This window comes from Pungitius pungitius, chromosome 4 (genome assembly GCF_949316345.1).
Source record: "Pungitius pungitius chromosome 4, fPunPun2.1, whole genome shotgun sequence".
Lineage (NCBI taxonomy): Eukaryota > Metazoa > Chordata > Actinopteri > Perciformes > Gasterosteidae > Pungitius > Pungitius pungitius.
This window is the reverse complement of record NC_084903.1, coordinates 8,016,994-8,043,880: the sequence shown is the minus strand read 5'-3', so window position 1 is coordinate 8,043,880 and position 26,887 is coordinate 8,016,994. Positions and strand designations below refer to the sequence as shown.

General features: G+C 43.6%; 1 protein-coding gene across 2 annotated transcripts; it reads right to left on the bottom strand.

Moving 5' to 3' along the window:
• Positions 1–14,793: 14,793 nt before the first annotated feature.
• leo1 (LEO1 homolog, Paf1/RNA polymerase II complex component) lies at positions 14,794–25,745 on the bottom strand. Of its 2 annotated transcripts, none has more exons than XM_037483682.2 (14): positions 25,650–25,745; positions 24,662–24,810; positions 23,184–23,467; positions 22,843–23,051; positions 22,553–22,657; positions 22,362–22,456; positions 22,015–22,163; positions 21,776–21,860; positions 21,574–21,668; positions 21,315–21,449; positions 18,697–18,832; positions 17,824–18,016; positions 17,605–17,699; positions 14,794–17,350 (listed from the first exon to the last, which is right to left on the bottom strand). In XM_037483682.2, the coding sequence occupies exons 1-14, from the start codon at positions 25,705–25,707 to the stop codon at positions 17,159–17,161; spliced, it is 1,980 nt and encodes a 659-aa protein (XP_037339579.2). In that variant the 5' UTR covers positions 25,708–25,745; the 3' UTR covers positions 14,794–17,158. The 2 variants fall into 2 exon arrangements, with proteins under 2 accessions (XP_037339579.2, XP_037339588.2); XM_037483691.2 differs by having other exon boundaries at positions 24,662–24,786; positions 25,650–25,743.
• Positions 25,746–26,887: the final 1,142 nt, after the last annotated feature.

The window sequence follows — 26,887 nt, the reverse complement described above, 5'->3', positions numbered from 1 at the left end:
TTTGCTGTCTTCTCACTTCTTCTTAATGTAGAATCCTCAGTTTGTGTATTTGTGTTTTTGGACGTGTGCCGGATGAACGAACCATCGTCTCTATGATGTGATGTAACTTGTTTTGCTCGCTTCAAACGCTAAAACCCACCATCAATTTCCGGGATATTCTGGAATGATTTGGCAATGCGGCAGGGACATTTTGTGTGTCGTGAGTTTGATGTGATTTAATTTGTTTGTATTGGGTCAGAGATAAAACTGGGTGTTTGGTGGTGATGTAAGAGGATCAAAGACTTTGGAATCTGGCAGCTTCTCAACAGGCCTGATACAGAAACCTTTCAGCTGCAGGTGCTCATGCGTGTAAAACAGGTTCATATAACAAATATGTAATCAATGTCACCGCCCATGCGTCCTAGACCGTCGCATTTTTTTCTCTCTCGATTGCATAGCCCCCAATCAACCTGGTGGGAATTCAGATGTAGTATAAAAAAAGCCCACACACATTTAGACAACTGCAGGTGTAGGTGCTTCTGTAGCACTCTTCTTTGGATGCATCATCTCCATGACATGTATTCCCAAGACAAAATGACAACCTTTATTGTTTTGAGCAGGTGTTTAAAAGAAATTGAAATACAACTGGTAAGCAACCGCAAATCCCTGAGGCAATTTCAACAAAAAACTGTCACAGTCTCAGGTGACTCTTGAACATTTGATGGCACACTTGAGTGGAAACTTGCTTTATCTGGCAATAAAACCATAAAACAAGGTTAAAGTCAGAAGCTGACTTCTTTCTTCGGAAGTAGTGACGGAGAAATCCCAGAAAAGCTCAATGCCTGAATGAGACCATAAAACTGATCATTACAGAGAGAACAAACTGTCCAAAGCATTAGAACGCAGAGAGAAAGGTAGACAGATAAAAGCAGCTATTTAAAATGCTGTGTATAAAGTCTACTATAGATGAGTGCTTATGGCATTGCAGCACCTCTGCCCTCTCACTGTCTTCATAACGTCTACAAGGTCTTATTACTCATAATATTTGGGTTTCAGATAAGATCAAGGATCTGTGTCCTCATCATCAGCGCTCAGCTGTCTGAACACATTTTGCAACTTTAACTTTTGTCTATGTTTGGTGCATGCTCCTGCAGCAATGATCTAAACCTGTGTTGTATCAGTGAGCGACACGTGTTTGGCTATAAACACATCGGTTGTTTTTACATCCGTTTGGGCCCGTCTTTCTATTCTATATTCAAGTCGCCGAATAAGTCGCTATAGAGTTATAGAGTCGCTATAAAGTTTCATAACCATCCTGTAATCTCTCCTTCCAGACACATTTCCGTCCCCAAAGGCCACTCATCCCACGTCAGGGAAAACCAGCGGTAGGTATGGGATTGATTGGCCTCGTTCCTCAGTGTGTGTCACAGGCAATTATGCTCAGCGTCTTGACCTCCGTTCCTCCAAACTCAAAAGGACCCCATGGTTGTTGGTGCATTGATGCGTAGGAACAAGGAGACCCAGGCAGGCCACGGCATTACAGCTACCAGAATGGGTGTCGGGTCTTTTAAATGTGGCAGTGGTCAGTTAATAGTGCGTCAGCTGCCTCCTTGGCCTCTCCGCATTTGGCTCTGTGTGTCTGGATCAATGCAGCATTAGAGCGGTCCAAAGCACACAACGTAGTCTGCAGAGTGGCAGCTCTAATGGGGAGCCTGTCTGGCCAATCTTGCCCTGACCCCGAGCTGTCACTGCGTTCTGCTCTCCCCGGCATACAGATAACAGCACAGGAGGGATTCACATTGCTCTGCTTGGATCGGCTACATACACATTTCTGGGTCGATAACACTGGCCACCTGCCGCAAAAACGCAAAGAGGCCTCGTCCGAGACAAATCCTTAAAAGACATGCCAGGTTTTGAAAGTCAATATGGCTTCCTCTTCAGGGACCATATGACACGTCGCTTGAAATGGGATTTTTCCAGTCACAAGACAGGCAGGCCTGTGACGGACTATTGATCGACTTGTCTAAAGCATCAATCATTAACCTGTGCTACTATGGTATGGTGTGATAGGACTCCAAGTGGAAAAACACATAGCTGTTATTGCAGGCTGGCTGCACTGCATCCGTCCTGACACTGAACTCGAGTTTGTTTTGCAACAACATGTAATCCAGTACCACAGAACGCTACAGCCATCGGACCAACGGAGGAGTGTGTTCGTTGGGTAATCTGGAGATGTGTGTGTGTGTGGGTGTGTGTGTGCGAGTGCTAATGTGCGTATGTGTTTTTCCAGCTGCACTAGATGCTCGGGAGTACACCCTAGTGTGGGATGATGATTTCGTGGATGGGTCACTGCAGTTCACTTTATGTCTGCTCCTCTACTGAGGAATATTTTGCATAATCATGCTTTGCATGATTTAGGAAACAAAATAAGAAAATGCAAATAAAATGGGGTTTCTCTGACAACTGTTGGAAGACCTCTTTGCTGCCTGCCTTTCATTCTGAAGGATTAGGTGGAGCAGAGTTCACCCAAAATTGTCATTAAAAATGCATCACAATTCAGGACAGAGGGATTGCGTCCTACTCCAATCGTTTGATGAAAGCGGAGCATCAACTTCTGCTCGGCCCTCCACTTCCCACTGAACGATTTCTCTTTAAATGAACACGCCTCCTGTGGTCTCCTAGCCCAAATGCTCCGGTCACAATGAAACCGATCAATACTGCTTAGATACGAGTGAGTATGTTCGAATGGACATGCATATTCTAATTATATATAGTAATAAATCAATGAATGTTTTTAGATAAATCCAATGGCACAGACAGGTCAGGGGAAACAAGCCAGGACTGATTTTTCACACCTTTGTTAAATCTCCACTCAGACTCTCAGAAATGTCATGAAAGATCTCATCTAAATTAGAAAGAACGTAAATATTTGGCCTCTTCTTCAGTTAAGGATTTGTTATTTCGATCAAAGCTACATTAACTGTGTTAAGCAAACCAGCATTAGTGCTCAGCTGAGGTAATTTAACCTTAACCCTAACCAATAATTTAAAAATCACTGCTCTTTTCATACAAGGCCAGATTAGTCCCCAGAGGAGAAAGCTACCTGTGTCCAAACAAATTCCAACTATGTCCTCTTGGACTGGTCCAGTGACTTTTGGGATTTCAGGCCTCACCAGAGAATACAGATTTCTTGTGTATGTGTTGTGTTGATGAAAAAACGTAATCCAGCTGCATTATGTTTCAATCAAAGTGTATTTACAGTTGCAAATGAGTATTACATAAACTTCATTTTCAGGATGAATACAATTGTAAAAAAAAGAGACTTTATTGGCTAATTCAGAATCCAATTAAGTAATATAAGAGCTAAATGGTATTGTTAAACACATAGGTCATGATTGAGCAGCTGAACTCAGTGCTCCTCTTCGACTTCAGAGGGGAGCACACACAAGTGTGTTGGATGTGGAGTGGCTATTTAATGTAGAAGTAACAGTAGCATGATATTCTCAAAGGCTCGAATGAAGACTACTTGCCACACATTGAGGTGGGGATGCAAATGGCACAGCATGATGATGCCTTGAGATGCAGTGTTTCATCATAGATGTCTTTCTCTCTCTCTCTCTCTCTCTCTCTCTCTCTGTGTCTTCTATCCCTCGTTTCTGTTCATCCCTTTGTTTCTGAGACCGATGATATCTCAGGTACTTGTCTCATCCCAATTCCCAGGTGTTTACAGTGTGTTTACAGCAGTTTAAAACCCTGCACAAGGAGATTATTTTGACACAATGTATTTATATAATTATGCCATCAAGTTTAAAGGCAGCAAAAAAACTCACTTTCTCTCTTTTTCTTTTTCTTTTTCGAGGCTCGGAGGCTTTGTTGGTAAACCTGTTCTGCTTCAGAGTGCGTTTACTGTTCTCACAGACTGCGCATGAGCAAATATTACCTCGCTCTAATCCCTTTTATATGAGGACATTCTGTGAACTGGACAGGCTCATTCATGGATACAGCTTTCACGCAGTGACATGTACTATACAAACACATAAAATACTGATTTGGGGGGCACTCTATTTCATATTATTCTATGCCCATTGATTTGATGTTTCCGTGGCATATTGTGAACAGAAGCAAGGGCCTCAAGGACGTCGATAGCCCCAGGGCCCTTACTTAAGTAATACATAGGCGCCTCGGCCTTACCAACTCGAATAGTTGGTTTGCAGCTTGTAAGACACATCTCAATATACTCCTCATCACTGACAAAACATCTGCAAAAGAAGAGTTTACTTGGTGCACTAAAAATATATATATATATATGAATATAACACAAATACAGAGCAAGCAATGTTCCAACATGGATTAACGTGCATTGATGCCTCGTGATCTTGTGTGTTGTGTAATGAGGACTCAAGGGCCCAATAGACGAAACCGTGCAAGGCAACAGAGACTGAGATGAGCACAGAGGTTCCAAGAGCTACGCTTTTCCTTCTCCATCCTCCTCCCTCATGTAAAGAGACAGGCTGCATGACACAACACTAGGCCTATATAATGTCCTCTGATAGGTCAGCAGCATATAACTGCATAACACAGGCACACTTCCGAGGCCCTAATGTACCAACTGTCCGACATGTACAGTATAGTTTAGAGATATGGCTTAAAATGTAAAAAATGAACTTATGCCAGGAAACTGTTGATCTTGGCATTTTCAGCAGACGTAACCGCCGTACAAGACTATTACAAATGAGCCGTGAGCCAACAAGTGGAGCAGCCTTACATGCAAGAGCACATGTTGCCTCGAGGCGCTATGTCAGAAAATGAAGGAGAAGCTAACAACACACACAATTAATACTTAAATCGCACCGACTTACTTACTTGACTCGCCCTTGGAGCCAACCTGTGTTTTACCTTGCCTTTGGTCCTGAAGCTTTTTAGAAAGATACCGTGACTCTTAGGTCAAGTAGAGTTTAACGTTATCTATATTAATCCAGTCAGTTCACTCGCTGTTCCAATTATTTTGTGTGGCATGTCGAAGCGGCCGTGGGCAGGATCACTCAGGTCAGAAGCACTGTGTCAAATATGAACATAGTACCTGTGACTTCACCCATAGGTTTGCTGTGGCCGTCACCACCTTTGCCTGCCTGGCTTCTGGCCACTCTCAATATGGTCATACGGGAGGATTGTCAATGGAGCGAATGCAGGGTCAGGTGACGCAGCAGAAGTGGCAACTAGCGACCTTGTTTCTGTTGTAGAACTAGGCATTTTAACATGGGGTCTTGTGGATTACCTCGGTTTTGGAGGTATCTGTGTTACAAAGTTACTGCTCGGTTAAAACCAAAAAACATTCACAACTGGACTGTAAATTTCAAAAGAGAACGTACTGGACAGTGTTGTGCCTGAACGCGTTCATTGAACGATAGTTCATGAACTCGTTCATATTTTGGGGGAACGTGAACTGAACGTACTGTATTAATGTCCGATGAACGTTACTGTGAACTCGTTCATTCTGGTGTCTATGAACGGCACGTTCTTTCAGGTTAACATTGTTCAATGGGGTGCGAGATTTCTATAGAAAACACACTGTAAACGCGCCTTAATAAGTAGCGGAAAAAACACCCAATCTGGCAACAACAGCCTCCAGTGTCGCACCGCGCATGCGTCATCAAAAAAAAGAAATGCATGGAGGCGACAGCTGCGTGTAGCAAAGAGGCGGCGTATAATAATTTAAATGAGTTTTATGAAGTTACTGACAAGGTCGGTGAGGATGGGAGGAATCTGACCTTTCTTTGCAAACATTTGCACCTTAATGATAACTGTCGTGTTTTTATTCCTTATTTAAAAAAGACCATTCAAGCAGCATGTGTTTGAGAATGTACTGTAGGGGTGAACGCTGCAGTTGCTGCTAGTGTGGAGTGAATGGACAGCAACATTAAAGCAACAAAGGGGGAATGCTGTCCCCTCAATGCTAATGTAAACCCTGGTTGGATAAGGATTCAAAATTAAATCTGATGCATAGCTTCAGTGTTAAAACTGATCAAATAATTGCTGTCTGTGGTTCTACATGGGCTGTGGCAATAATTTTGAAAAATAATAGCTTGCAGCAACATATGGAAGAAAATAACTGAACTAGTTGGAACTGTGAACTTAGTTCAAATATTTTGAAGTTTGAACTCTGAACTGAACTAGTTCATTTTAAAATTTGTGAACTGAACTTTGAACTAGTTCATATAGAAAGTGAACTTTCCCAACACTGGTACTGGATGTGGTTCCTTTATCTCTGCTGACATTTCTAAGAATCATTTTATGATCAGCTGGACACAAATGACTTACTGTGCACTTAAAGAAGGGTTATTTTATAAGACTCCATATATTGCACTGTAATAAAAATCATTTTTAAGAATTGTCAAGGTGGTTGACTTCCACAAAAAGAGTTTCCATTTTTACTGGAAGAATAATTATTCTATTGGTATAACACCATATTTTATGTCCTAAGAGATCTTGTTCAATTGAGATATGGTGACTTGGAGCAAGGCAAATTTTTAAATTGTCTCATCTGATATTCTGCATCGAGGAGCCTACAGGTATGAAGTGTACTGAAATCCATATAAAGGAGAAACACACATCAGACTTATTCATGTAAATAAACAGCGCACACGGTCTCTTGCATCATTGAGTGTTTTCTTCATTCCCTGATTCCACCTCATTTCATTTACTAAACTTTCCACTCCAAGGCAGACAGTTTACTTTCAGTGATTATTACAGCTTGGTTTGGATCTTGATTCTTTTTTTAAAAGTTGTTGTATTTTTAGAAACAAAAAATATGGCTCTGAACTTTTTTATTCTAAAACAATTGTTATAGAATTAAATTAAAGGCTGAAATGAACAAACCACAGAGCGTGGGAGGATCTCATTGACAACTCAGTGTGATGTTAAATTACAGTTTGTGGATTCATTTCACATAGAGTTTTACACAATTGCCACAGTCATGTGAAAATAATGTATAATCCCCAATTTTGATGATTTTTTATGCTTTTCATAAACTCAGCGATTAAGTTCTGCTTCATTATTTAGAAAAATCCTCTTTCTTCAAATGACCTAAAAAGTCATGGCAGTTTCCCTTAATTAATGCAAGCTTAACCATTTGAAGAAATGTGGTTGTCATAGGACACAGACAATCACATATGTAGACACCTAACACGATACATTCACTATATGCTCAACAGTAACTGCCCTTTACATGAGGTAACCTATATATTTTCAGTGGAGAGCTGCTGTAATTCTGTGTAATGCAGAACAACAGCTCCTATGAAGTCCACCACTGCATTACTTAACTCTTTGCGTGAGAACCTTACGCCAAATACCATATAAACTGGGAGTTATTCTGGGGGATAAATTATGGCAGAATTACCCCTGCTTCGAAGACTGATTGGAAACAAAAGAAATACAGATAGTGAGGTGGAGACAAGATGGAGTGAAAGACTAATGAGGAGTTTTCATGGGAGAGAAGCCGAGGGGACACGTAATCTGAGTCATCTGGTAACGGGCCCAGGAGAGGAGGTGTTGAGGTGTTAGGACAGAGGTGTCAAACTCCTTTCAGGTTCGGGCCAGATACTGCCCAGATTGATCGGTGGCACTGACAATTGGACCGGCGGGCGCAGACAACGGGTGGGGGCCGAGGGGGGGAGGGGGATGAGCTTCTCGTCTGTCAGAAGCAGCCGTGCATGGGGGGGACCTTTCTGTAATTCTCATAATAGCAAAGTCATCTGGTGGGCCGCACTGGCCCCCCCGGGAGGCCGGATCTGGCCCGCGGGCTTGACATATGTGAGTTAGGAGGTTTGCTAGCTGCAGACTCATGGTGACGTGGATGATACAACATGCACTAAATATTTCCAAGAGTTGAACGAGAAAACAATCATTCACGCAGAGGAGCAGATGACTGATGGGAAAAGAACAGAAGAAAAACAGTATATTGGGCCTAGCTGTGTATTTTATAGCGTCTCTTCTAAGAAGCAGAACCACCTACACAGGGCCGCCTATTTTTATGGCCTTTATCATGAAGGGGGAAAAAAGAATCTTCTTGGAGAATTTAGAAAGAAATCTTGCATCTTTTAAAGAGTTTTCAAAGGGTTGTTAAAGTGAACCCACTAATTCAAAATACTAATACCAGACACAGAGGGATAAGTCGATATCTAGTAATGACAAAAGGAAAATAAGAAAGTCTTCTTCAATAAATAAAGCAAGGCTTTAGTTTGGTCCTAAAAAAATATCCAATCTTTACAAAAGTTATGTTAGCAACAAAGTGCATCCAAACAATATACATTGTTTGTTTGTTGTTTTTTGACACCAATAGGAAATCAAACCATGTCCATTTTAATCAATTTATCTGAAATTGTCATTTTCATATTCGCAATTTAGAAACTGGCACCAGCTGTGAAGAATTTTCTAATGATGTGCTTTCATAACTTTGTCTCATGCTACTTTGATATCTAGAAGAATTCTCCTTCTCTACCTTTCTTATGTGCCATATATTACATACCTAATATATATATATATATATATATATGTATATTTGTTCCCGGTGGAATGTACTGCATGTACTTTGTTCCCAGTGGAATGTACTGCACTTTAGCCTGTGTGTGTGTGTGTGTGTGTGTGTGTGTGTGTGTGTGTGCGCGTGTGTGCGTGTGTGCTGAGCTGCGCTTGCTAATATGATGTTGAAAGAGAAAATCCCTCCACAAAGGTATGTAACCTCACAGATCAATCCTCTTAAGTGAGCTTTAGTTTTACCAGAGGTTGCCCTCACAGGTCAGCTGCCTGTCGTTATGAAACAAACTGGAGTCCAACACTGATTAGCCTGGTGCAATCAATGTTATGTTAATGCTAACAATTCAATTCAATTCATTTTATTTTGTATAGCCCAAAATCGCAAATTACAAATTAGCCTCAGAGGGCTTTACAGTCTGTACACATGCAACATCCTCTGTCCCGAAACCCTCACATCGGCACAGGAAAAACTCCCCAAAATATGAAAAAACCCTTCAATGGGGAAAAAAGGGAAGAAACCTTAGGGAGAACGTCAGAGGAAGGATCCCTCTCCCGGGATGGACAGACTGCAATGGATGTAATGTTTACAGAATCAACAATGTAAAAGATGTACAATACATTCAATTTCTCTAACAGAAATGATACAAATAATTGCAAGTAGCAGAACAGGTGTACGGCAGGACCACTGCAGGGACAACCACCATCAGGTCGAACCACCATCCACAGAGGCTTCTGTGGGGAGGGAGAGCAGAAATATGTTGGTTTATGATGACAGTAATATGAATCATATTTAAATGGCAGCAGCAGGTGTCAGCAGAGCCATGCCAGGAGTCAGAACCGGGGTCCGCACAAAACTATGATCCACAGAGACCTGCTAGGCGAGAAAGCACAAAGAACTCCCGGAAAGAAGCTTAATTAGTGATGTACATTAATAAAACATGGATGATTGTGGAAGGAGAGAGTGAGAGTGTGAGCGTGAGAGAGGGGCTCGGTGTGTCCTAAGAAGTCCCCCGGCAGTCTAAGCCTAGAGCAGCTTAACTAAGGGCTGGTCCAGGCTAACCTGAGCCAGCCCTAACTATAAGCACTATCAAAGAGGAACATTTTAAGCTTTATCTTAAATGAACTGACCGAGTCTGGCCCCCGGACTGAAAGTGAAAGCTGGTTCCACAAAAGAGGAGCTTGATAACTGAAGGCCCTGGCCCCCATCCTACTTTTTAAAACTCTAGGAACCACAAGTAGCCCAGCATCTACGAAGCGCAGATGCCTTGTAGGGCAATACGGTGTAACAAGCTCTTTAAGATAAGACAAGTGCCTTGTAGGTGAGGATAAGTACCTTAAATTCTATTCTTGATTTAACAGGAAGCCAGTGCAGAGAAGTTAATACAGGAGTTATATGATCCCATTTCTTAGTTCTTGTTAATACACGTGCTGCAGCATTCAGAATCAGCTGGAGAGGTTTAAGCGATTTACAAGAGCAGCCTGATAACAAAGAATTACAGTAATCCAGTCTAGAAGTAACAAATGCATGAACTAGTTTTTCTGCATCACTTTGAGACAGGAAGTTCCTGATTTTCGATATATTACGTAGATGAAAAAAGGCAGTCCTTGAAGTCTTGAGTTGAAGGACAAATCCTGGTCGAAGAGAACTGGGTACCAGAGCAATTCCATCCATAGAGACTGTATCACTTGACAGCTGACTTTGAAGGCGCTCTGGGCCTATCATGATAACTTCCGTTTTTTCCGAGTTTAACATCAGGAAGTTGCAGGTCATCCAAGTTTTGATGTCTCCAAGACAATCCTGAAGTCTAACAAGCTGGTTAGTGTCTTCTGGCTTGATCGATAGATACAGTTGAGTATCGTCTGCATAACAATGGAAGTTTATGCGGTGTTTTCTGATAACGTCGCCTAAAGGAAGCATGTACAGGGTAAATAGAATCGGTCCAAGCACAGAACCTTGTGGGACTCCGTGACCAACATTGGTGGTCCTCGATGATTCACCGTTCACAAACACAAACTGGGATCGATCCGATAAATAAGATTTAAACCAGCTGAGTGCAGTTCCTTTGATGCCAATCAAGTGTTCCAGTCTCTGCAGCAGGATACGGTGATCGATGGTGTCAAATGCAGCACTGAGGTCCAGCAATACAAGAAAAGAGACAAGTCCTTGGTCCAATGCAGGTAGAAGATAATTTGTAATGTGCCGTTTCTGTGCTATGATGCACTCGAAATCTTGACTGGAAATCCTCGAACAAAGCATTGTTTTGTAGAAAGTCACATAATTGATTTGTGACAGATTTCTCAAGGATCTTAACGAGGAAGGGAAGATTAGAGATGGGTCTGTAGTTAGCCAACACCTCTGGAGCTAGAGTAGGTTTCTTAAGAAGAGGTTAAATTACAGCTACCTTGAAGGACTGTGGTACATGTCCTGTCAACAAAGACAGATTCATAATATCCAGTAGGGATGTGCTAATTAACGGAAACACGTCCTTAAGCAGCTTAGTTGGAATTGGATCCAGGAGACAAATGGAAGAGTTGGATTACAAAATTGTAGAAGTCAGTTGATTAAGGTTGATGGAAGAGAAACCATTCAAGTAGGTATACTTGAATGGTACACTAACAAGCATAACTTAACACATGCAATGTTAAGCTCCATGCAAACGGTTGCTTGGTTTGAGTGCATCACAGTGGCAGAAATAAACCTGATTATTTGCTTTAGTCCCACAAACTTAAACAACTTGTGTTGTTCTCCACAAATTGTACTTAAGTCTTGGACGAATTTGGACACCTTATTCATCCAAATGCTCTCCTCAGAAAAGAGCCTTATCAGAAAGCTGGGTCATTGTTCCCTCGCTCCAGGTATAAAATGTGTGTGCTTTTGGCCTCTCTAATGACTGGGTGTCCTCATTCAGCTGATGCTCTATTTGTGGAAGTATCCATGGTGATAATGATTTGCAGTCATGGGAAAGAGGCGGTTGGACAAGTGGATGCATCTTTTTGGCACACATGGGCGAGATCTCCCCCCTCACCCAGCCAGCTTGTTTACCTATTCAAACAGCAGTTGGGCTGTGAGAGTGGGTTAAACAGTGACAAGGGCCAGAGGGTACGGATGGGAGAAAGAAACAACAGGAAACCAAAGAGGGGTGAAGGAGACGAGAGGTGCAGCGAGGGGGCTGACACAGAAGCTCCAACGAGGTCCAATGGACAATTCATATCTGCAACGAGAGATGTTGAACGTCCCCTAACGTGACTCATGCTGCTGCTTCCTGTTGCTGTTACAGTACAGACCGTTAGATACCCAGCTGCCAGCTGCAGCAATGAGGCTGTTTATCACTCATTAGGAGTAAAGAAAACACTACCTGCTCACAATAGACACACGGCAGACGCAGTGTGAGGGGGTGTAACATATAGAAAAAGTGTGCATGGTACGATTGATGTGCACTGCGGCAGAAGACACTTCTGAAAGCGAGAGAGGGAGAGAGAAGTGGGGACGGGGAGAGGAAATGAAAAATGAACTGAAAGCAACTGCTGGAGACCACAGAAAGCAATCCGCAGAAGGGGTACACATGCAGAAAACTAGATATTTGTGGTGTCCTCTCAGCTGGGGGCCTGTTTGGAGATGGGGGAAGGTGTTTAGCAGAAAATAGCTCCCCTCACTCTCTGCACCAGCAGCAGCACTCTGCACTGCAGGGTGATTTCATAACCGCAGTCCAGAGACAACAGACGCCCCACCAGATCACCAATCATCAACCCATCAAAGCCGGCATCTAGATGAAAGAGCGCCAAAGGGTTTAAAATGTTACCTCAGCGCTGCCACGTGACGCAAGATGAAAAAACATCAAACATCATTGCTGCTCCAGGGTTGCAAATTTAGTTCAGGAAATTGGGCCAGTGTGGCATCAAATGACACTTCGCACCCAAGCTGTCACATCAAATGCTACCAACGTCGTGCCTTGTTTGTGTAACGCACTGTTATTAATTGCAGTGGGACACAAATTCTGATTAATCAAAACTTCCGTTTGCCTGACAGATGCATGTTGTCTGTTATCCTGATCTGAATGCTCGGGAGGTGAGACGTGGTTGTAGATGACAGAGAATTAAGATGTAAAAGTGAGAGAGAGAGAGAGAGAGAGAGAGAGAGAGTTTGTTTTGGTGTTGGCAGGCCGGTTAGATAACGGGAGGTCAGGAGGGTGTAATGTACTGCGAGTCGCACCGGGCTCAGAAATATCACATGCAGGAGGAGGCTGGCCAGGCCCTCGGCCCACACCCGCCCTCAGCGCCTCTTTCCCATCCTCCGCTTTCCACCACAGAGCCCTTCTCTTTGCATTTCATAACCGGATGGCTTCTCCCCTTTCTCCCTTTATCCTCCGCACTCTGGTTTTAACCCTTTGAAACCCACCGACATCCCGGCGGCCCATTGAGCAAGCCCATGCGGAGGGTTGTGGTAGAGAGCATATCTTTACCTTTGCGAGCTTGCAGACTTCTTTGTTCCCTTGGACACCATTCAACTTCTGCACATATAAGACACCGCTAATATTCCTATTTCATGGAACAAAGCAGGCCTAATAAGGAACTCCCTGACGTACACTTGGGAGAAATGCTGATGTTAATGACCCACTTGGGGCTTGTGTTTACGCAAGATGCTGGCATAGCCCCGGGCCTCCATGTCTGCGCTGTGGGAACTCACACGTCCCGTGTTAACCCTTTCCCACCCAGCAACAGTGGACGTACTCAGAGCTGGTTCCGTTATTGTAAATCCAATTATTAGATTGTTATAAATGATTGACTTTATTCAATAGTTATGGTTGTGCTTGTTTTTAACTTTATAGAGATTTTAATTCATTCCAATGGCACCAAATAAAAGATGAAAAAAATGCTATAGTAAAATCCATATTTTTGACTTTTCCCTGTTTTCCCCTTTACTTTTAAGGAGTAACACCAAACAGAGTTTAATCTTTGACAAAGTATTTCACAAATGTGTGTTACTTTAAATAAAATATTCATTTGAAAATTAACCCATCCCATTAACCCATCGCTGTCAAATACAGTAGATATAGGATAAAGGGGACAGTGTCCAGAGGCAGAGTAGAAGTTGAAAGTAACACAATAATGTATTAACATTTTACTTAGGCCAGTTTGCTAAGTGACTTTCCACCCATGTTGTGTGCGTGGGTGAACTGCAATGTGGATTTAAATATTGTCGTCCATGTGGTCCGTTGAACAAAGGCCAAACCTTTTAAAAGGAAACCTAGCCTGTAATCACCATCCTTTATGAGCAGTGTGACAACCCCGAACTGTGTTTTTATTCATGTATGAATTGCAATAGAGGGAAATCAGATGGATGTATAAATAAATGCAGCCAATAATGATGCAGTTATTAATAATGCATTTGAGGAACAAATTACTTTTTGTGTGATTATTGAGGTGGAAAATCTGTGCCACAGACGGTCACCTTCCTTGTTTTGTTTTGTCTGTTTTGAACAAAGCTTGAGTGTAATCTGTGTGCAGAGCAGCTCACGGCTGAAGGTAACCCGATGTTTACAGATTAAGCCCGTTCTTACGGAGGAACAAGCTGACCCAAATTGTTAAGGTCAGGAGAAAAAAAAAAACACATCATACAGAATTGTTACAGTCATGTTTATGTGGATGTGCGTGTGAATAATGCACACCTGCTTGTGTGTGAGGGGAAAGGTTCCTGCTGAGGCCCTAGCTGCAGTGTCATGTGTGCGTGTTGGAAGAACCTGCGGAGAGAGTAAAGTATTGTGTTTCTATTTTATTTATTAGACTTTTATATAAGCAGCAGCGGGGGGGAAGTGACACACTGAGACAGGGTAAAGGGCACTGAGCGATGAAATACAGTCAGAGTACACAGCGCTAGACTGGTAGATGTAAATTAAGGGAACAAAAGAGATTTACCAGAGAAAAAACTCTTAAAGAATATGCCTTAAAGATAGTCAAAGTAGAAGGAAAGATTCCATAAATTCAATCTTCCTCACCTTTTGACTAAAAAAGCAACGTTAGGGGTCGATAAATCCCAGAATGAAAGCAAAGAGGATATCATTCTTTGAGGATCTATATACAATATATATATAAATATACACATGTGTAGTGTGTCAGTGTAACAGTGAATGCAAACAAAGAGGACACCGAGACTGTTTCCAAAAGCACCCGGCCCAAAACTGACCCAGCTCGTCTCCCCTCGGGCACAATTGGCCAAGTTACCCATGAACAACACCAGAGTCCATCCGAGGGCCTCAGCTGTGGTTCGCTGTGCGTGGTTCTAGGAATAGCAAACGTAACCTCTCTGCTTTGCTTCCTTCACAGAAAATGTGACGCCACGGAGTGGAAAAACTGTGGGGGGGAAAAAAAAGAGTGATAAAGAGCGAGAAAGCCTACACGGAGGGGGAGGAGAAAACAAGGGGGTGAAATACTGCAGCCCTCCCCTGTGCTGCGTCCCCCGTCAGTCAGTGCTGACTGTGTGTAGCAGTGCCTCCTTTCTCTCCTCTTGCCCCCTCCCTTCCCCACTCCTTACTGCGTGGAATTGGGTTTACATAACCCACTGCAGTCTGAGGTAACGCAGCGCCGCTTCAACACCGTCCCCCTTTCCCGGCACTACATCGTTTTACAGGAGGTGCTTCAGATAGTTCAGCGTGCGTCGGTCTGTGGGCCGCATGCATGCATTCATGCATGTATGTACGTACGAGCATGTGCACACACACCCCTGTCCCGGGAACATTGGTGCCCCCCCACCCCCCGGGCTCAGGTCGCACAGCAACCTCATTCCAGGACAAGCAGATTCCACACACTCTATGCCGCCCTGACATAACAAGCATCTACTGCGTAGCACAGTATCGACGGAGTCCTTGGCTCTTTTAACTATTCTAACAGTGGTCTGTGGCCACGAGGGGGGTATTTGTCAAGAGAGAGAATTGATGTACTTTCTAGCTCTTGATCACTAACTCAGTGTTTTATGTTCCAGCAGCTACAGCTAGTTCTGTCTAGACGGGGCTGAGAGAGAGGTCGGACACAAGGGTTGTTACAGTGATCCGCTGTGTGCGTGTGCATGTGGGTGGGGGTGTGTGGGTGAGAGAGATTATGTGCGTCATTCTGGTTGATGAACTTGAATCAGTAACCTGTTGTTCTCCACATTCCACTTTCACTGTGTGGCTGAAAAGGGATCAAGTCCCAATACCTCACCTGACCTCGGTTGGTTCTAACTGGAACACTGACACACCTCGACATTTCACCAATTTGTACTAAATACTTCACACATGTTTTGCTACATGATTTTTTCTTTATTTTTCTTTATTTATTTTTTATTTTTTTAGAAGTAAGTTTAGGCTGAAACGCAAAACGGCCACAATGGTAGCATTTATTTTTTAAATATGATTCGGAAATAATGAATAAACTAGAAACAGTGCACGTTACTGTTGTATTGTGTGATTGAATGAACACAACCTAGAATTAGCCAAGAACCGGTCTAAACACCAATGAGCTGTGTATCAGCTATGTATGTACAATCTTACCCAAATCAAAATGAACACTCTTTCTGGACACAAATAACGATCCCATTAGCTGTTAGCTAAACACCTGCAAACTCTATACACCATCGGCCTCATAACACGACCTTCCGTGCTGATACTTCTGGTTCCCAAACAACCACAAAGTGCTGATAAGCTCACTAGCTGAACCGAGAAAGTGAACATAGCGAACTTTGTTCCTGCTTAACCTCAACAATGTCCGCATGCTAACGTTGGCATTCAGATCACAGCACCACAGTGCCTGTAAAGGGCCTCCCTGAGTCGGCTCTGGGGCGATTTTCTTTCAGTATTTCACATACAGACTTAATGTCATAGACAAGGAGTCAGTGCTGCATCCATTCAACAGCAATTGACAAAGTGGTGGTTATTTTGTATAGCGGCTGTTTTTGGAAAGCTATCAAATAAAGGATTTGTGTGACAACTGACCAGTATTACCCGCTACGCCTTCTAGTTGTGGCTATTTGCAGAGGCAGGGTGACGACTTAAAGAATGAAGTGGGCACCAATGCCAAGTTGTATTTATAATTCCCATAACTCTCCTTCCGTTCCCTGCCTGCAGGACGGTTGCCTCTGGCAGCGTTACTCCTCCCAGATCCCTGGTTCTCTGGCTTCTCCCGTCCACTGAGTTTAGTTGGTTGTTTTAATGGTTGAGATTTGGTCCCACACTACTCTCTGCGCACTCATGCATTCTCAAAGGTCAAATGTCAGTACAGGGTTTTGTTACGTGAGTAAGCCACATTTGCTTGTATTCGGTAAACCCAATTTATTCTCAGGAAAAACTACTGCACTTATTCTATTAACCTCGGTTTTGATTGTAAATCGGACTAAGCAGTATATTTCATTGACAGCAATGTGAGTCATGCATACGAGTCCCAATGCTGGTCAAAAAATTAACAAAAGGCGCCTTAGGGACTTTCCTTACATAAGACAATGTTTTTTTTTTTATTTCTCCCCCTTTTCTGTACATTACATAAACAAGCAAATACACAAATCGCACTCACCCAGGTCTTAAGAAAATATACAAAAACAAAATATGGCTTGTTTATATGCCATGTGGGCTGAGCATTGATAATAAAGTTGAATTGATAAAAAAAGGTAGCGAAAAGTTTGTTATTCATCATCCTCTTCCCCCTCCTCCTTCCCCCCCTCTTCCTCCTCCTCCTCCACTTCCTCCACTTCCTCCTCCTCCTCCTCCTCCTCGTCGCTGATGACATATTTCTTGGCCTTCTTGGTGGCTACTTCCTGCTCCTCGTCGTCGTCGTCGTCATCTTCTGCCTTTCTCTTGCTTGATCCTTCGCCCTCCTGCACACAAGACAGAACAGTCAGTCTCAGACAGCAGCAGACCTTCTGTACAGCTTTTCACTACTTTCCTTTCATATCTGCTTACGGATACATTTTGTTTTCTGCCAGTGCAGGATTAAGTGCTCATTGAAAAGAACTAGTATTTCTTGTCCTATTGGGTTCCCATGCGAACAAGGTTACATATCTAGTTTTTCAGCTCCTCGATGAACTGCTCCACACTGTCCCCTGCATGTTCAACAGCTAACTGCACCCACCTCGTCGCTGTCTAGCTTCTTGGCCTTCATCAGCCTCTGGGCCTTGTCATCATCAGAGCCTTCATCACTGGATGAATAGATTCTTGCTCGCTCCTCTGGATGGCGTAGAGGGGAAGATGGAGGGAGGGGGGTTGCTCATTAGAGATCAGTGACTTAAAAAAAAAAAAAAAAACTATAAAGAGAATAATAAAGAGAATGTGAGCATCCATTCCTCCTCACCTCTCAGGCCTCCTCCTCCCTTGTATGTGCTCTTGATGGCCGCCAGGCTGACAGCTTCCTCGCCATCCTCCTCGTCATCGTATCGGTCGGGCTCCAGGTAACCGCTGCTCAGGCCTCTCTGGTGTTGCTTCTCCCTCATCCTCCTCTGCTGGGACTCTCTGCGAATGGAAGCTCGCAGCCGCTCCTCCTCTTTCTGCCAGCAAATCCACCCGACAGATTATATGATGTTAATGGTTTTCACAGTTGAAATATCAGTTCCAGGTATTCTTCACTTGAATATGAACCTATGTTAGCTACATACTCTCTGCAGCATCATTGTACATATTCAGAATAGATTTAAAATGTACCTGCATGGGTACCCAAATCCTGCTGTAATAAAGCCACATTTACTGGGAAACCAAGGAAGGAAGACGTAAAGGGGGGGCGACTATATTTAAAAGGTGTACGCTGGTACAATGAAACTCAAGTTGTTGCGGGTGCAAGCTGCCCTGAAAATACAATGCAAATGTCTCAGCAAATGCACTAGTATTTCTTGTCCTATTGGGTTCACATGACAGAAGAAGAAAACATTTTATGTCGGAGTTGTTTTTAAGTTAAAACATATACTTTAACACAACTTTCATGCAACCATACTGCTACAACAACTACCACAAGCCCCCCTGGATTCACTGATATTTCCATTTCAGGGACCACAGAGTAAACCCATTATGCAAGCAAATCACGTTATGTCTTCCTAATCCTGCAATTGTCCCCACTGTGCGAGTAATGACTGATTATTTGATCTTATGTAGATGGGCCTGATGCTGGTCAACGCGCCTCGGGACCCCGATATCCTTCTCAAACAGGAATGAAAGGAAGCAGTGAGCTCGCTACCTTGATCATTTCATTCCGATGCGACTCCGGATCTCGTCCCGCCATGGGAAGGATTCGGATCTTCTGTGTCTTGGAGCAGCGATCAGCCAGAGACAAGGTCATCTTCCTGTGGGTGGCGCTGTCTGTGGAGTGGGGCCTAGAAATACAGAGGAAACAGAATGTCACATTTCAGGTGTATATTAAGAAATTCCAAAAATGGTGCAGTTTCACCCATTTCTTTAATGTCTCATTTTTAAAGCATAAAAACACTAACATTGCAATATAAACAGGCAAAAAACATGAAGGGTTAAGGACAACACGTGGCACTATGGAGCAATGTTTTCATTTGTGGGCTTTCTATTTGGTGCACACAAATGCATGTTATGTTAACCACCAATGGTGGTTCATTAGCAAGACATTTAATTCAGCATATTTTTGTGCTGAATGACAGACAAAACATTGTGCCGGGAAATACTGAAATGAAACCCAAACTGTTAGTCTGCAGGAAAGCTCCAGCACCTCGTAGCATCATACACATCATGCTCAATTTCACCCAAGAAGAAAGAACTCAAACTCAGCTCTTGTGTCACATCAGAGATATAAGAGTCTGTAAATTGGTTATACTTTTCAGATCTAGAGGTCCGTCTTTATGGAAGTAAATCTGTGCCATCGGGGGTTGAAATAAAAAGGTGATTGAATTTCTAGCACTGAATATTTATGCATTGAAATTATGTATCTGAATGTTTTTCAACATTAAAATACTGCAAAAAATTCAACCTAACAAAAATCACTGTTAAAATATTCAGCCGCAAAAAGAATTATGGTTACGATATTCAGCCCAAAAAATTCAGCCGTGAGACACCAATATCCGGGACACTAAGGTAGAGCAATCGATTCTAGATTCAAGATCAGGAGCGTGCGTCAAGCAAAAGGAGCGAGCACCCAAAACACCTTCGGCTTCGGTGTGTAGCCATGTCCAATAATAACGGGGCTTTAACTCTTCTTTATGCCATCAGTGTGGCAACGTATGAAGAAATACATAAAAGAACATATAATGTTCACCCTGAACCAAAACGTTTGCTTGCCACTGACGATATACAACTTTACACTATACAAATCAGCTAGATTCCTAAATGCTCGGTTTGCCGAGTGTGTAGCGCAGCGGCTTTGTGGCGCAACGTTAATTTGCGCGACACGGTTCGAATCCCGGTTGTGGCGAACTTTTAATAAATGTTCTTTTATGTATTTCTTCATACGTGGCAGTGATGTAGTGCTCACTTATACAATCGTAATCGCTGCAATGGATATGGGATGCATTTTTGAACATTTTCAACAATATGTTTGCAAATGTGTGACGACTCAAGTGACGGAGGCAGACAACATCTGCCTGCCGGGGGAAAACAAACACGCACCCGTAGCCAAACCGGCTTGTGCCGCTCAGAAAAAGGATCCTTCCACCGATCACTTTCCGCACATGGCGCTACTGTGGTTATTCCTGCATGTCCTGTCGGGTTTATGCGTCTGCACGCTCCGCCGCTGCCCCCCCCCCCCCCCCCCCCCCCTCCCCACTACGCTACAGCGGCTCATGTGCCTCTTCAAGCGCGTTCTTGGATTCAAAACTCCGCCAATCACTCCTAACATCTTGTTGAAGGATCTCAGCATTATTAAATTAATTCAAAACTAGAAGAAGAGGCGTATAGTGAGCGGCTGTACGCTCTCGTTTAACTTCCGCTTAGTTCATGTCCAATACAGTCTGTTAATGTACAAATGTCAGCTGTCTATTACGGAATCTTAGACACAAACCACACTGATGGCATGAAGAAGAGTTAAAGCCCCGTTATTATTGGACATGGCTACAATGTGAAGCCGAAGGTGTTTTGGGTGCTCGCTCCTTTAACTTGACGCACACTCCTGATCTTGAAGCTAGAATCGATTGCTCTTCCTTAGTGTCCCGGATGTTGGTGTGTCAAGGTTAAAAAATTTTGGGTTGAATATTGTAACCGTCATTTCTTTTGCAGCTGAAAATTAACAGTTTTTTTTTTTAGGTTGAATTTTTTTGCGGTGTTTTAATGTTGAAAAACAAAATTTCAATGCATAAATATTCATTGCTAGAAATTCAATCACCTTTTTATTTCAACCCCCGATGGCACAGATTTACTTCCATAGGTCTTCGGAATATCAAGCTAATCAGTTAACTAGTCCCAGACTGTATCAATCCAGCTTGTATATACAATTTTTTAAAATTGTACCATGAGCAGCTTCGGCTCTATTCAAAATCAAAGCTGCGCTCTGATGTTACACAAGCAGAACAAATGTTAATATCCTGTCTGGCAGCGTGGAGGCTTGTGTCCCATTTGTCCTACGTGGTCTGAGGAGACAGAACGACCAGGTGGACCTGGGGGCCGCTAAGAGGCTTACACACTTCTTATTGAGAGAACCCTGGGCAGCCTGCGCGAGGTGACCATGGACTTACAGCATTAAGTGCATGCCTGAACCAAACAACTCTGCTATTGTTTGGGCGCATGTCAGGGAGCCAGGCCGAGGAGTGTCCCGAGCAACCCGTTTTTGCCTGGAGTGATAACACGGGGGTCCTAGTAGCGGCCCGTCACCGACAACAACAGGGCTCGTCACTGCGTTACCTGAAGGTGAGCTTGGTTTTGAACACAGCCTGTCCCTGCAGTCCAGTGCCCTGTCTGATGAACAGGTGGTTGTGGTCTCCCTGGAGAGGAGCCTTGTAAACATCAAACACCTCGTTCCCTAGGTGGAGGGACATGCTGTGGGGCGAAAAAGAAAAACATTTAATACCACAGAATGTGTACACCGTGGCACCCCTACACACACACACACCCACACCCACACCCACACACACACACACACACAAACAAACATAACACACACCTGCCATCGGACCATTTGACGATGCGCGCATTGCTTTCCCGTGATTCGTTGCCCTCCTCGTCTCTCTTGGCTCGCCAACGAATGGTATTCTCGACCTGTGAGGGCCAAAGAGTGCTCACTGGTGCCGCTCTTGACAAGAGCATCGGTCCACAGATACAAAAAGAAACCTGTGTGATTCACACACACAACGCAGACTACACACCTTCAGCTTGAGCCTGGTCCGTCCCTCTTCGTCCAGCATCTCTTCATCCTCAAATTCATCCTCATAGTACTGAGGATCAAAAGGTCTGTAAAAGGGTGAAGAACATCTAAATGAGTATAGCAGACCCAGCAGAGTTAACGGTCAACAACTTAGCTGCAGATTGGCAGCCAATCTGTTCTTTCTTTAAAGCTCATTCAATGTGCTTATATTGGATTTATTAAACACGCCACAGTTCTGACCTGGGCTCCACAGACAAGAAGTTTGGCAGCTTGACAAAATAAAGGTCAGATCCCAAGTCTGTGCTGACTTTTGGGATCTCGACTTCAATTCGGGTTTCAGGAGCGTGCTCCTCTTCTGTGTGGTCGCCCTCCATCCCGTCCTCTGCATCCTGGACACAGACACACGACAGAAAAACTTGTAATATTCAATAACCCGTGATGATGGGGATCAGCTCAGAGAGACTTAGCAAGAGGCTCTGAGGAAAAAGATTTGGGAACTCTTATTATGACATAATAACGAAAAGGATTGGGCACAATTAAAGAGGCTTGATGATCAGAGGAAGGAGGGCAGGGGGGACAGACAGTACCAGGGGTTGTCCCGGGGTCGGAGGCTTCTCCGCGTCGCTGTCTGAGGAGATGTCGTCGGCCTCTCCAAACAGGTCGTCTGCTGCCGTCTTCTTTACTATGAACACAATGGAAGAAGGACTACTTTAAAAACGAGCAGTAAAAGAGCAGTTTTGAAGTGTAGATCTGTGAAAAAAGCCAAAACGCTTCTTACCTTTCTTTGACCCGACATCGCTGTCCGAATCTGAATCGTAAGAGGCTTTCGTTTTGGTTTTCTGTCTTAAGAAATCATCTTCACTATCACTGCCCTTTGCCGATTCTGAAATGGGAAATCACAACAGTCGATGAAGCAGTGGAATTTCTACAAGGCCAAATGGTACACCTTTTAAAAAGGCAGAGGACACATGCACACTTAGTCCACAAAATCCAATGTGTCAGGATTTTCACGGACGGGCCGTTTGTGGCCAATCCCTCCACCTTTTTAAGCAGAAACCTCAGGAGTACCTGACTTCCGGTTCCTCGGCCCCTCGTCGTCAGAGTTCTCCCTCTCTTCGTCAGAGTAACGGCGTTTCTCCTCCTCATCCTCCGACTGGTCGCTCTTAGTCCCTCCTCCCCACTTCTCATCATCAGACTGGTTCTCCCTGCCGGAGGCTTCCCCGTCAGACAGAGGGGTGGCGGCCCCTGACTGCGGAGTCCCAGGCTCACTGTGCACACTGGATTCAAGCAAACGCATCGAGGATGGTCAACAACGGTTAGTGCCCCATTATGAAATGACAGGTCACAACGTCGGTCTCATGTCAAAGTAAATTGTTTTTCTGTTGTCCGCTTTAACGGTGCCGGCGTACCTTCTTTCTGAATGCGCGCTGCCCATCTCAGAGCGAGGGCTCCCCTCTGCAGACATCCCGCTGCCGGCGGGGCTTCCTGCACCCGACCGGCGGCCCCCGTCCTCGTCGTCCTCGTCCAGGCGGCCACGCTCCGAGCCGCTGTGCTGCTCGCCGTCGGAGTGGTCGCGGTCCGCCGGCTCGGAGTGCATGCTGGCCGCCGACTGGTTGGCCGACCGTTCCGACTGGTTGTCGCTGCCGCTGTGTTGACTGTGTTGTTCGTCCTCACTGTCGTCGCCAAACAGCTCCTGTTGAGGTGGGGGGGGGTCGGGGGGAGGAAAGGAGATTAAGTTTGGAAGGGGAGGCGGTGTGACCCATGGGCCTCGCTTTAGGGATTTAGGAGAACTTGGCAAAATTGACTACTGTTTTGTGTGATTTGAATTTTCTCTTCAAACTATTTCGGAGCGGTCCAGACCCATCTCAGGGGGCCAGTGCAGTTATCCAAGCTTTCATTATGTACCATCACTCTGAAGAAATTTTGAGTTAAAAAAAAACTTTCAATTTCAGAGTAAGGTTAGTGGACATTATCTTGACCGCAATATGAACGAGGCTTATATATTGATAGGTCTAATTATATATTCAGACAATGTCACCATTCCTTTAAATTGATAGTTGATGCCATTATAAACAATTCAATATCATAATTAACAACACAAATTGTAAAACAATCAATTATTTGGGCCCTTTATTTCATTTTCTTCTTTATTTCTGGGACATTAACCGCACTTTTTCCCCATTCCTTAAATTCTTTGGGCTGGTGACAGTTATCAATCTCCAAAAGCAGGACTTCATTATAAGTCATATTCAGGAGGACACGTAGCCTTAAATGAATATACTGTGGCGTGGATCGTAGCATGTTTTGAAACTGCTTATTTGATGAAAATTGTATTTTCTTGTTACTTGTTCTATTGAGTTTGTATCTCGATATGGAAATGCACTTATTATAAGTCGCTTTGGATAAAAGCGTCAGCTAAATGACATGTAATGAAATGTAATGGATTATGCTCATTCATTAACAGACACGCTCATTGAGGCACAAGTAACATTCATCAAGTTTGTCAGGGTCGTTTACATTCATCTGGAGTTGGAAGCTTTTGCTGAATGAGACATAACACACTTGTTGAAACACATTTTTACAAAACAAGTACAAGAAAGTTAAGTTCAAATGAAAGGGACGTACCAAACTGATTTTTAATGACAGAAAAATGATTTAAACATTCTAAATTGTATTTGGGGATCTTTGCACATCGGATCACAATCTGATACAGTCCCAGTTTGTCTGCTTTTCCAGTTCTTCCTAAATTTCCTCTAATGGTTTTGCAATACATTGCAACATGTAATAAGATTTCTAAAGTAATATTTCCTTGCATACCCATTGTACAGAGTCAAATCTAAGCTCAGAATGATCCTCTTTCTTCTTGAGGAAGCTGAGTCAAACACACCTTATTGATGCTGGGTTTTCCTGCCTCCTGGCTTTCCTCTTCATCGTCATCATTCTGTCCCCTCTCGCTGTCGCTGCCGCTGCCCGAGGCGTTGCTGGCAGATCGGGGTCTCTCCTGCTCGGAGTCTGAGCCAGAGCCAGAACCAGACTCTAAACAAAGGAAACCACCACATAACACAGTGCATCATTTTGCAGCGGTTGAGTGCTGGGGTTTCTAGGTGACACAGTTCAGAGCATTACAATTACGTTCTGCATCAATAGCGATGATTATGTGTAAAACACTGCATGACATATTGTATGGATGAGTCATTCAAATACAGGTAGATTTCACTCCTGACATATATGTCGGTGGTTGGTGGTTGATTTTATTTGTTGACCTGGACTGCTTTTTACTGACATCCCTGCAAAGCACAACCTCAACCGGAAACATATTGAAATTAATTCAAATGTCAAAGTTAAGATTACATTATTAAAACGTATTATCTGAAAAATTAGAACATGTGGTCGAGGAATACTGTTACAGCCGTCGCTAAGTGAAGCGACTTCTAGCTCCACCTTTAGCTAACTATTTAACGCTAGGTTAGTGAACATTAGCTATTTAACGCTAGTTAGCACACGTCAGAGATGCTCACTAGTCCCAAAGCTCGAGTCCGAGTCGAGACTGAAGTCTTTCGAGGACGAGTCTCAAGTAGAGTCTCAAGTCACCGTGTGTGCGAGTCCCCATCTCTGGCACACGTTAGTTAACGCTAGCTAGGAAACACAAAGGTCGACCTAGCGTTGAATGGATACTCGTGTACTTGTTTAATACATAGCAAATATTGGGTCGTAACGTTAATGGTAAGTATAAGTGACGTTCAAGTTACACTATGAGTGTTGCATCAAAGCTAACGTTAGTTTCTGCTTTAGCATCTGAAAAAACACTTCCCAGATGCACGCAACTATTGTAACTTCATCCCCAACTAATTTCCGCGGTAGAGAGACGTATTCACCTCGCTGCTCATTGTCGCTGTCCCCATCACTCCCGAACAATTCATCCATGTCCGCCATTTCTTCCAAACTGTGTAGTGAAAATGTGACCTGTAGGAAATGATCACCGGACGTCGGGTTTTGCTTCCGGGTTGAGACTGAGACGGAAGTTCTGATGTAGTGATCGTCACCGGCCACAAGGCGGCAGTAAAGACCCGGGTTGATTATCAATGTCAGTCAAAAATGACAATGCATTACATACTCTAGATTTTTTTCGCATTTAAATATGTATTGTATGCCATGCAAAAAATAAAAATTCATTTGACCCCTCGAGAGGAAGTATAAGTAAATTAAGGAGTACATTAAGAGGAATGTAAAAGTACATTATGACGTGCATGTCAGAATGTTGTGGCCATTGTGGCCGGATTAATTGTATTGCTCTTTTATTGTAATCAAGTCTGTAATGTCTCATCAGTATTTTGCCACTCAACAAAGGCCTGAAGTTTTACTTGGCAGAATGCTATGAGGCTAAGGGGGCTTCCTTTTGTGTTAAAAAATAATAGGTTATCTAATTCTGGAACTTTGTTTGGTCTGCCATGCTTGGCTCATTATGCGTCTTCAAATTCACCATCACCTCTTATACAAACAGAGATATGTCTGCTTTCCCTAATAATTTGACTCATTTAGCCAAACAGCTGCATGTGTTCAGGATTGGAAGGGTTGGATCAAACAGCACTCCCAGATGTTGCTTACTTCTTCTCCAGGTGTTTTCAGTTGGGGCGATTACATAACCATGTTGTGTATGAGGACATCATCCCCACCACCTGATAACACATCAGCTGTCACCTTGAGGGACATCAGATCGCAGATGGTGTATTTTCTCTTTAACATAAAATGAGTCCAGTTTGCTTTCCTCCCTCCAAAATAAGCGTATTACCAGTGGTACGGCAGTTCATTCAATCTGCTATTGGCTCCGACCTTTTGGTTGTTTGTGAACACAGTACAATACGAGGGGCCTTCTCATTCCCTCGTAAGCCCTTTGTAAAGTGTGAGTGGAACAAAGACACAAAGACACATCCAGATTCATGTCTGGATTTGTGCAGCGTCTGCAAGTCGTCTCTGGAGTGGGAGTCAGTACAGTCCAGTGAAGTTTAATCCTCGTCAGCATCACTGCCCGGGCCTCACCTAATTCTGCCTCCTGACCAGCAGCTGCCATAATACCACATCTCAGCAGACTGCCAATGGCCACGTGCAGAGGAGA